This window comes from Triticum aestivum, chromosome 7D (assembly GCF_018294505.1).
Source record: "Triticum aestivum cultivar Chinese Spring chromosome 7D, IWGSC CS RefSeq v2.1, whole genome shotgun sequence".
NCBI lineage: Eukaryota > Viridiplantae > Streptophyta > Magnoliopsida > Poales > Poaceae > Triticum > Triticum aestivum.
The window spans coordinates 480568338-480580215 of NC_057814.1; the positions used below are offsets into that span (position 1 = coordinate 480568338).

The window sequence follows — 11878 nt, forward strand, 5'->3', positions numbered from 1 at the left end:
GGTTATGGGCCCACCATGTGGGTTAAGTAGGAAGGGTGGTGACGTCTTGCACGATCGCATAAGAAAGACATGTCAGAGCATAGCCTGTCAGTTATGTTGGCAACAATGTCGGTACCAAGGGCGAGGGACGAAGAGAACCATTTTCCTGCTCGTTGAACGAGGCGGACCAATAGGCAAAGTTCTCGTCCATCGGCGGTTACCGGAATGTCATCAACAATAGTAACAGGGTCTTACTAACAACATGGTACCACAAGGTTCTTACCTATTTTAGGGGTATATCCTTCCCAAGGACAAGTAGAGCATGATATCCATGACATGATATAAAGTTGAAAACCCTTTAGGTGAGGGGAGAGAAATTTCATGACATTACCCATACAACAGTGTTTGGATAATTGATAAAGAGAATTTAGCATTGTGCTTCAAATGCTCTTATTGATGATCGGAGTACCGCAGACATGCTTCGAGATAGCATTGACATGGTCATTAGGTAAAGATCAGGCTATGGATACACAAAGGATCCATCAGGAACAACTTATAGAGTAAGTCTTACAATTTCCTCATGGAAGAATAGCTAACCTTGCTAAAAAGGAAACTTATAACAATAGGTCCTCCGGCCAGGTGTGTTAGGCATGACATCACCTTACCGGGTCATAAATAGACCAATGTTATAACTCTTGGAAATATGTTCCAACCATCATATCTGACCGAGATTCATATCTGATTGGTGTCAGGATAACTCAGACTCAGGATGCCTGAGAAGAAAGGTGCAACACAAATTGTCGAAAAGACATCGAAGATTCTCGGGAGATGAACTATGGAAGCGAGTTCCGAACAAGGGTTCATCACTAAATCGAGGAGAGGTGAGGAGGTGATTGATTGACTCAGCGACAATCCATTGAGATTTCCAAAAGATGGATTTCCACAACTATGTGAACAAGGAGATAACATTAGCTAGATCGAATGACTTAATGATGTATGCTCGAGGAAAACATACACAGTTAAACATTGGTTGAAATGTGCACCCCAAATATGGGCTAGGTAGCACGATCAATGTTCGAATGATGATTCATTAAGCCATAGACGTAGAATGAAACTATAGATCAATAACTTCAAAGCAATAGGGTTGCTAGAAGTTTAGAATTTACACATCACAGACCATTTGTCAGTATTTCGTTTAGAAACAACACGGGGACCAAGAAAGAATGGTGATGGTGAGAAGTATCACTGTACCAAGAATTCTTAAGAGGTGGAGTAATCCTCACGACATTCTTGACATAAAAGATGGTAATACTCCAAGGTAGAACATATCATAAGCTAGATAGCAGGGAAATCAAGATACAACACAAAATATGAACAAGTTTGTGTTGGGGGGAGGCAAGAATGTTGTCGATGATAACACAATTCATCGAGGGGCAAGGATGGTATTTCTCATCCTGAATTTCGACACACAACTTGGAAGAAGTCAAATTGTTGACAATGATCACGACAAATTTGTCGAGAGGTTTTCAAGAAGATGTAATTGATCGACGATGACATCAAGTCAAAGGAATGATGAAAGCGAAAGGTTATTGGAACCACGGGTAGGACACAAACTCGAAATCAAGTTTGCTGTTCAAGGAGAAGTGATATGACGAGGAAGATCGACGCAAGATTAGCTCACTGTCGAAATTTGTGCGCTGGGAAGGTCCAGGTAGCACAGTTAAAATCGGCACGATAATGACATAGCCGAGCAGGCTAGGAAGGACTTGAAGGATTATTAAACTCTTAAGCAACAAAAAATACATAGAGTTATTGAATCGGAGTGCGGAATTGATTCACTTATCGGTGTCCTTGAGGGGTTCTAACAACTCAGAACCCGTTGGAAAAATGGAATCGGCAAGAATATTAGTTGATGAAGAACTCATAAGAAGTTAAGTAGTTCCTTGGCATTCTCGAGATACCAGGGGGGTAATACTCGATGACAGACCAAAGTAGAGGTTGGACGGGGGTATTGCTCTGCAGAGGACAAGTGCTTAAACTTGCACGAGAAATGGTATTTAAAGGAGAACATGGTCAGAACCACGATTGAAAAAGGCCAGATCCCAGATATAAGATGAACTTATACCCAGGGAATAATTAATTTAAGAGAAGCTTTAATGATAAGATCTACATCGTGTCCATGGGCATGAACACAAAGTTCAAGGTCGACTCCCACTTCTTCAATGCATAACCTTTCATTCACTTCTCGCATTCGATGAAGTTGTATGGTAGAAAATTATCTGGTAAAATACCAGAAGGGTATGACTTGTGAAAACCTTCGGATTCATACGGTTTTTAGGGAAGGTATAGGTTCAATCCATCGGGGCATCTTAGAAACATATACCTCAAACTTCAAGAGTAAAATCACCAGCTCAAAAGTAGAGTATGGTTATCAAGCAGAGGATACAAATTACCAAAGGCATTATATATCCATGGAAATGATCACAAGGTTATTGAATATGAAGGACACTGTCGGATAATAACCCAACAAGGGGTCTTGTGGTTTATAACGGAGCTGATGCGAGTATCGGTACTCTATCAGAGGAAGAAGGAACGAAAGGGCATCGGACTAAAAAAACAACTGAGTAATTCAAAGGCCAAATGCAAAGGAATTATCATTTCCAAATCAAGGGATCAGAAGCCAATGGTATGATTAAGAATGGATAAGTGGAATAGACTTAGGGGTACAATCGACGGCAATTTGATTGGTCGATAACCAGTTCACGTTTCAAATGACGTCTGAGCCGGAAGGATGAATACTAGGCTCTGATTGAGGATTGCGAGCATTCGGAACAAATTGAATCAACGGGCTCAAAATGATAATGACAAGAGATGCCAATAAGATTACGAGACTTAAGATTAATCATAATGCAAGTAAGCAAGAATTTCAAGAGCAAAAAGGCTCCTGAGGATTTTCGGAAGATCGAATGGTATTTTGAACACTTTTGTGAAATACTTGAATCAACTGGGGGTGAGCGGATACTTGGTAAGTGCGAGAATTATCCGTAGGGGTATTCAGGTGACAAAGAACAACAAGGCAGTAAGCTCAAAGGATTCTCGGAACAACAGAGAGAATTTCGGGGTATCTTGTAATAACAAGATCAACTGGGAAACATTGTATGAATAGAGAGTATACGTGGTTATCCGTAGGAGTTTATCGATGGAAGGGAATTGCAAAAGCGATGAACACAAGTTCTCGGGTTAACAACGGAGAGTGTCTTCAGGGTCCTCACGTGCAGCAGACGATCATCAGTAATAAGGGGCTCTCCGGGTGAAAGTGATAACGAGATCCTAATGTTAGAATTAGCAAAATTCATTTAACCCGAATAGAAGAGAGATCAGAGTCCCAGAGTATAGACAAGGAGTAAAAGATCCTAATACCACCCCATGGCGACGTGGGCCCGTAAGCCACACATCCATGTTAGTAAAAGTTTTTCAATGACTAGACTTGACTTCAGCCAAGGAGTTGGAAAGGGGGATTCCCACAGGCAGTCGGCTCTGATACCAACTTGTGACGCCCCCGATTCAATCATACACTAATCATACACGCAAACGTGTACGATCAAGATCAGGGACTCACGGGAAGATATCACAACACAACCCTAAAAATTAAAATAAGTCATACAAGCATCATAATACAAGCCAGGGGCCTCGAGGGCTGAATACAAGTGCTCGATCATAGACGAGTCAGCGTAAGCAACAATATCTGAGTACAGACATAAGTTAAACAAATTTGCCTTAAGAAGGCTAGCACAAACTGGGATACAGATCGAAAGAGGCGCAGGCCTCCTGCCTGGGATCCTCCTAAACTACTCCTGGTCGTCGTCAGCGGCCTGCACGTAGTAGTAGGCACCTCTGGTGTAGTAGGAGTCGTCGTCGACGGTGGCGAATGGCTCCTGGGCTCCAGCATCTGGTTGCGACAACCAGGTAGAAAGGAAAAGGGGAAAAGAGGGAGAAAAGCAACCGTGAGTACTCATCCAAAGTACTCGCAAGCAAGGAGCTACACTACATATGCATGGGTATATGTGTAAAGGGCCATATCGGTGGACTGAACTGCAGAATGCCAGAATAAGAGGGGGATAGCTAATCCTGTCGAAGACTACGCTTCTGGCACCTCCATCTTGCAGCATGTAGAAGAGAGTAGATGGTAAGTTCTCCAAGTAGCATCGCATAGCATAATCCTACCCGGCGATCCCCTCCTCGTCGCCCTGTTAGAGAGCGATCACCGGGTTGTATCTGGCACTTGGAAGGGTGTGTTTTATTAAGTATCCGGTTCTAGTTGTCATAAGGTCAAGGTACAACTCCAGGTCGTCCTTTTACCGAGGACATGGCTATTCGAATAGATAAACTTCCCTGCAGGGGTGCACCACATAACCCAACACGCTCGATCCCATTTGGCCGGACACACTTTCCTGGGTCATGCCCGGCCTCGGAGATCAACACGTCGCAGCCCCATCTAGGCACAACAGAGAGGTCAGCACGCCGGTCTAAATCCTATGGCGCAGGGGTCTGGGCCCATCGCCCATTGCACACCTGCACGTTGCGAACGCGGCCGGAAGCAGACCTAGCCTAGCAGGCGTTCCAGTCCAATCCGGCGCGCGCCGCTCAGTCGCTGACGTCACGAAGGCTTCGGCATATACCACGATGTTGAGTGCCCATAACTGTTCCCGCGTAGTTGGTTAGTGCGTATAGACCAAATGGCCAGACTCAAATCAAATAGCAAGAACTCGTTAAGCGTGTTATTTTAAGTATCTGCGGACGCCGACCAGGGCCAGGCCCACCTCTCTCCTAGGTGGTCTCAACCTGCCCTGTCGCTCCGCCACAAAGTAACAGTCGGGGGCCGTCAGGAACCCAGGCCCACCTCTACCGGGATGGAGCCACCTGTCCTTTCAGCCCCCTCATCGGAATCACTTGCGGGTACTCAACGAGCTGACCCGACTTTAGTCACTACATGTGTCATGTATATAAAGTATATTGTATATATCCGTGATCACCTCCCGAAGTGATCACGGCCTAGTAGTATAGCATGACAGACAGACAAGAGTGTAGGGCCACTGATGGAACACTAGCATCCTATACTAAGCAGTAGGATAGCAGGTAAGGGTAACAACTGTAGCAACAATGACAGGTTATGCAACAGAATAGGATTAACCGAAATCAGTAACATGCTACACTACTCTAATGCAAGCAGTATAGAGAAGAATAGGCGATATCTGGTGATCAAGGGGGGGGGGCTTGCCTGGTTGCTCTGGCAAGAAGGACGTGTCGTCAACACCGTAGTCGAACTGGGTAGCAGCGGCGTCGGTCTCGGTGTCTAGCGGGAGAAGAGGGGGAAGAAACAATAAATACAATGCAAACAAACGCATGACGATGCATGACACGACAAAGCGTGATGCTAGGTGTGCCCAATCGCGGTAGTAGGTGATACCGGCGAAGGGGGAAAACATCCGGGAAAGTATCCCCGGTGTTTCGCGTTTTCGGACAGATGAACCGGAGGGGGAAAGTTGCGTGTTTGCTATGCTAGGGCTGTGTGGCGGATGAACCGGCTGCGTATCCGGATTCGTCTCGTCGTTCTGAGCAACTTTCATGTATAAAGTTTTTCCATCCGAGCTACGGTTTATTTTATATTAATTTTATAAGGTTTAAATCATTTTTTAGCATTTATTTAATTATTTTAATCCAACATTATCCAGAACCGTGCACGCTGACATCAGCATGGCGTCAGCAGTCAACAGAGGAGTTGACTGGTCAACTGACATGTGGGTCCCGTTCGTCATTGACTGTTTAGTCTAATTAGGGTTTAACTAATCTAATAACTATTTCATTAAACTAAGTAGTTAATTAGATTAAATAAATAGTATTAATTAACTTAATTAATTTAGTTAATTAATTAATTAAATTTATTATTATTATTATTAATATGTTATCTAAAAACGTTCTGGGGGCTGGGCCCCGGCTGTCATTGGGCCAGAGCCTTAGCGGGCACGGTGCTAACGGGCGCGGTTGCTGGGACGGAGCCCCGTGAGCGTGCGGGCGCGTGGGCGCCGATTGGGCTGGTCCCGGGCGAGGCCAGCAGGCGCACGGGCGGCCGGTGGAGGCCGCGAGGCGCGCGCGACCAACGGCCAGCGGCGACGCCAGGAGAGGGGCGAGGCCATGGCCCAGGTGGCCGGAGCAGGGGGCGCGGTGGCCGGGCGGGACGGACCCGAGCGACGGCCAGCGAGGGGGGGCCGCGGCCGCGGCGAGGCCAGCCGCCAGTGGCCGGAGTGGAAGGGGCGGGAGGAGCACCGGGCGGCGCTGGAGCGGGCGTGAGGTGAGCGCATGTGCGCGCGGTGGCGCACCGAGGGAGGCGCGGACGACGCGGGGACAGGGGAAGGAGGAGGGCGGAGGTTGTGGCCTCACCGGGATTTGTAGGGACGGGGCAGCAGGGGGCGAGGAGGTCGCCGGGGACGACGCGAACGGAGTGGAGGCAGGCCGGCGGGGAGGAGGAAGCAGGCCGGCGAGGTCCTCGGGCGGCGGCGTCGGGGTGGCGATGATGCGTGGCCACGGCTTCACGTGGTGTCGCGCGAGGGAGAGGAGTGCGAGGAGGCAACGGCGACGGCAGGCAACGGCGATCCGGGGCGGTGGCGTCGACGGGATCGGGGCGGCGGCGGCGGGGGCGAGTGCCCCGATCCCGATCTGGATCGGGGGGAGGAGAGGAGCATGGGGATCGTGGGGGGGGGGAGTGGGAGGTGTCGGTGGGGGGTTACGGGTTAGGGTTCGGGCTCCAGGGGGTTATGGAGGAGTGGAGGGGGCGACCCGGGCCAGGTGGGCCAGCCTGGCTGCGAGCTGGGCCGTCTGGTCCAAGGGGTCCTTTTCTTCTTTCTTTTAATTTTGTTTTATTTTCTGTTTTGCCTTTATCTTTTTATTTATATTACCTTTTCTGTTTTAGTTTTGTTTCCTACTAATTTTAGTTTTAGTAAAATATACACGTAGCATCTAAATTAGTATTTCAACTTAGTCCATAGCCACAATTAGTCTAGTCCTCAAATAATTTAGTTTGACATTTTATTAATTACAAAAGGTATTTAATTAATTATTTTTACGGCTGTTTTATTCTTCTTATAGTATTTAAGAATTTTTATAAAGGTGTGGTTTCTCCACCATAATTACCTATGCAATATTTGGTTCACTCGAAACATTTTAGTTTTAATATTTGAAAACTTTTATTGTTTGCTTTTATTTAAATTTTGAATTTGTTTCGGTTCTGAACTATCGAGAGTTTATCAACAGTAACCGGGGTGACGTGGCATCGTTAACATGGGATTACTGTAGCTTAATTATCCAGGCGTCACAATTCTCCTCCAGTACAAGAAATCTCGTCCCGAGATTTAAGAGGTGGAGCAAGGGGAAAAGATCTGGTTACGAAATTCTAATGAATCTCCTGGTATGATCATCATCATAAATACTGAAAAGCAAAATGTGACCATCTGTTTATTTTACAACAAATATTTTATGGGGCTCATTTACAAGAAATTGTTATTGGAATGGCATGAATGTTGATGTAGAAATCCCTTCAAAACTCATAACAAGACTTGGAGGATCTGACCAAAATATCACCAAAGGCTCTAAACTGAAAGGCAAACAAAGTGCGAGGTTCTAACCAAAGATGGTTCGAAGGATCCGGATGACACTCGGTAAGTTGCAGCCTCGGCTTCGAAGGTTCTGAATGGCATATAGTTGAAGGCTCCGAATGGTACAAGATTCAACATGGAAAAGATTCAGAGGCTCTCATTGGAATTTGGCTGGAGGTTTCGGCCAATTGAAAAACAGAGAGATATAGGCTAGGAAGTATGAAAAATTTGAGGGTTTTGGAGTTTGATATTCAAGTATTTTGCAAGGAAAGCTTCACCTCACAACCCTTAATACCCTTTTGATGGCATCAACATAATTATGTAACCGAACTTATCTTGGATCACAAAAAGCTATGAAATGATCCTTACTCTTGCCAACACTTGATCCATAAGAGTTGAGGGAAACAGAAATAAGTGTTTTTTGCTAAAGTAAACACAAAAAAGTGTTTAGCATATGAAATGTAATTTTTTTACACAACCACATTAATATGGGTAGGTAAATTATGGGCTAACATACCACATTAATAACGTGAACCCTCCCTCCGTGCCTAAATATAAGTTTTTTTTACAGATTTCAATACAAACTACATACAAATGTATATAGACATATTTTATAGTGTAGGTTCACTCATTTTGCTTCGTATGTAGTCCATTATTGGAATCACTAAAAAGACTTGTATTTAGGAATGGTGGTAGAATATTTGTGCCCTGTTAGTGTAATTGATTATCTGCTTCTGTTAAGAATGACCAATGTGATATCTCCAAAAAAAATGACCAATGTCCTCACAAGAAAAGAAAAAACTAATCAACATGCTCCCTCTCTTGCCATCTTACCAGCCTACCAGTGTCCTGGCCTAAGTGTCATCGATCAGATGGGCTTGGGCTTGGGCTTGGCCTCAGATGGGCTTGGGCTTGGGCTTACCAATGTTCTCAGACAGCAGATCGCGATCTGAGCCCAAGCCCATCTGAAAGAAAGGTCCACCGCAAGGAAGCGTCGTTCAGAACCGCTTTCGGATGAGCTGCGCTAAGTGTACGACGTTGGCGCTACGATTTCTATACGACAGTCGATCGAAGCCATCCATCCATGGTGACGAGAGTCGGACAAACAAAATCGTACGTAAAGTGATTCCGCTTTCGGACTGGAGTCGGGCTCCGTTTCCGTCTCCCCTCCCAAACCCCCGTACGTCAATAAATTGCAGCCAGAGCTCACGAACCAACCTTCAAACCAGAAGCGACGGGAAAGAAAAGAAAAACGCGCGAGAGAGAGACACACACGATCGAGAGCCAATTCCCAAACCCGCGAGCTCCCGGTCGCCGCTTCATCCTCGATCGCGTCGACCCGTCCATCCAGCGGCGACGTCTTGGATCCACCCGTCGGGATCGCCATGATGAACCCGGAGATGATGCGGGTGGCGGAGGAGCAGATGCGACGCATACCCGCCGTCGACCTCGCCAGGATGCAGCGGCAGCTCATGTCCAACCCGGACCTGCTAAAGCTCACAACCGAGAGCATGAAGAACATGACGGCCGAGGACTTCAAGCTCGCCGCCGAGTGCCTGAACCACGCAAGGCCAGAGGAGATGCTCGACATGACCGAGAAAATCGCCAAGGCCAAGCCCGAGGAGCTCGCCGCCATGAAGGCGCAAGCCGACGCTGAGACGTCGCGCGCGATATCCGCCGCCAAGATGCTGAAGCGGCAGGGGAACCAGCTCCATGGCCGCGGGCAGTACGCTGACGCCGCCGCCAAGTACAAGCTCGCCAGGGACAGCGTGAAGAACGGCGTGCCATCGGCGGCTGGGCGCGCTCTGCAGCTGCAGTGCAGCGTTAATCTGATGGCTTGTTACCTGAAATTAGGCGAGTTTGAGGAGTGCGTCAATGAAGGTTCAGAGGTTTTAAGCTATGAATCGGGCGATGCCAAAGCATACTACCGAAGAGGGCAAGCGTACAAACAGCTAGGAAACCTTCATGCTGCTGTTGCTGACTTGAGTAAAGCCCGTGAGATTTCTCCGGACGATGAAACTGTCGCTCAAGCTCTGGCAGAGGCACAAGAAAAATGTGCGACCGAAGGGGGGACAAAAAACCTGCCAAAGGGAGTTGTCATTGAAGAAATTGTAGAAGATATTAGTTATGATCTGGCAAGCCCTGAAAACAGTTCTTCTACTACTACTGAGCATACTGCTTCACAACCACACGACGGAGCACGAAACTCGACACAATCTGACTCTTCAGAAAGCTTGGTAAATATGTCTCAGGTTGCTTCTTCATCAAGTGGAACAATCCCTGTTAGCCCTGCTATGTGGGAGATGTTTGCATCCATGGTGGAGAACATGAGCCCTGATGAAATGGCAAACATGAGCGGGCTGCTCGGTATCGAGATGTCCAAGGAGGATGCTGCCAACGCTCAACATGCTATGTCTTCATTCTCTTCACAAGATTTAGAGAAAATGATGAAGTGGATCGGCAGAGCACAGCGAGGAGTCGCAGCGGCAAAGAAGACGAAGGACTGGCTCCTAGGCAGGAAAGGCTTCATCTTTGCTATTGTCATGCTGATCTTGGCGTTCATCCTCCATCGGCTTGGATTCATCGGGTAGGTGATGATGCCACACACATCCGAGAATCCGCGGCGAAAAATGTGGAAGCGATAGTGGGCGGATGACAACAATGTGGAAGCAATAGTTGAACCTGGGTCTTTTTGTAACCATTGTTTATTCTTTCAGCATATTTGTTTGTAAATTGTACTGTAACAGATTAGAGGTAATTGGCCGAGTGTTTTGACAACTAGCAATTGTGCGGGCATCAATTTTATTTCCTTTTGAAAGTAATTCTGTTTTTAGGATAAGAACAAAGTTAGGGTGTAACAATCTATAGTGTTTTTTTATGCAAATCAACAATCTGTAGTTATTTGATGCCAGTACCCATATTTTTCTCTTTATTATGTTGAAGTGTTAGGGTACACCAAAAGTGGGCAGTAAAATGAAAAACAAAATATGAATATTATATACAAAAATTGTACCGAACATTGATGAATGTTTTATCACGGGAAAAACATTTTGGAGCATCGTTATTTTTTGTTGCCACATCTTCCACAAATGTCATCCCGTGATCAAACTTTGCAAGCAATCAAAACATTTGTCAATGAAAAAATTCAGAATTTTTTTAATTTATTTTCCATATTTTTACTGATCACCTGAGCTCACATGAGCTCGGGATCAGAACAGCCTCGTCCTAGGATACACCAAAAATTCTTCCCTTCATGTTGATTTGTTTTGTCATTTTGAACACCCATGTATATGCGAAATATCTAAATCCGTCACCAGCCTTGTTGTCCTCGTGTACTCTTTCGTGTGTCTTCTCTAGTTTTCTCCCTCTTTGTCAACTCTTGTTGGAACAATTTAATATTTCATGTATTGATGAACTTGTGCCTCTTGATCGTAACTCTATAAACTTTGCATACATTTTTATTAATTACCTCGCAAAAAAAACTTGAAGTAAAGGAACAACGGATCCTCCACTTTGCATTTAGGTCAGTGCTCCTACTCCGCCTTAAGCGAAGAATCATGGGCTGGGCCATAAAGATTGCCCTTTCCTTTTTCATTTAACATATTTAGGAGAAATGTGTGAAAGGTGATTTGAATAATAGTAATAATGTATTTTTTTAACATATTTATAAAAATCCCGTATGTTTTAAAAAGTGCGCTTATTTTCAAAAAATCGTTTGTTTTTTTAATATATTGCGTTTAGAAAAATGTTGATTATTTTAGAAAACGTTCATGTATTTAGAAATCATACGTATTTTTAAAAATTGTATGATTTTTTAATAGTTCTTGCACTGCATTTTTTATACACTTTAAAAACATATTTGGGAAATTTTCCCTCTGCATTCACTCTGCATATTAGCTTGGATTCATCATCGCATAGGTGATGATCTCAACATCCATGATGCCCAACCACGCTGTTCATCCGAGAGTCAGCAACAAATAGTAACAACTTGATAGAATTGGTGGGCAGATGACAATGTGGAAGCACCGTCGGACGAAGAGCTACTCCAATCTGCACCTTTCTTGTACCACTGTTTATTCTTTCATCATGTTTTTTTTTGAGAAAATATTCTGGCATCATGTGTTTGTGATATTATTTTTATTCTAATCACTAACCACTACTAAGGCAAGCAGAAAATAAAGCATTTCATCATTCAATAACGTGACTGCCTTCAGCTTTGAAAAGCTTCATCTTTGCTAGTGCCATGCTGA

At 45.2% G+C, this 11878-nt stretch overlaps 1 protein-coding gene across 1 annotated transcript; it reads left to right on the forward strand.

Moving 5' to 3' along the window:
• The first annotated feature begins 8864 nt into the window (after window positions 1–8864).
• Window positions 8865–10433, forward strand: LOC123167285 (outer envelope protein 61-like). The gene has a single exon (XM_044585121.1). It carries the CDS (start codon window positions 9014–9016, stop codon window positions 10217–10219), a length of 1206 nt encoding a protein of 401 aa, XP_044441056.1. The 5' UTR covers window positions 8865–9013; the 3' UTR covers window positions 10220–10433.
• The last annotated feature ends 1445 nt before the right edge of the window (window positions 10434–11878 follow it).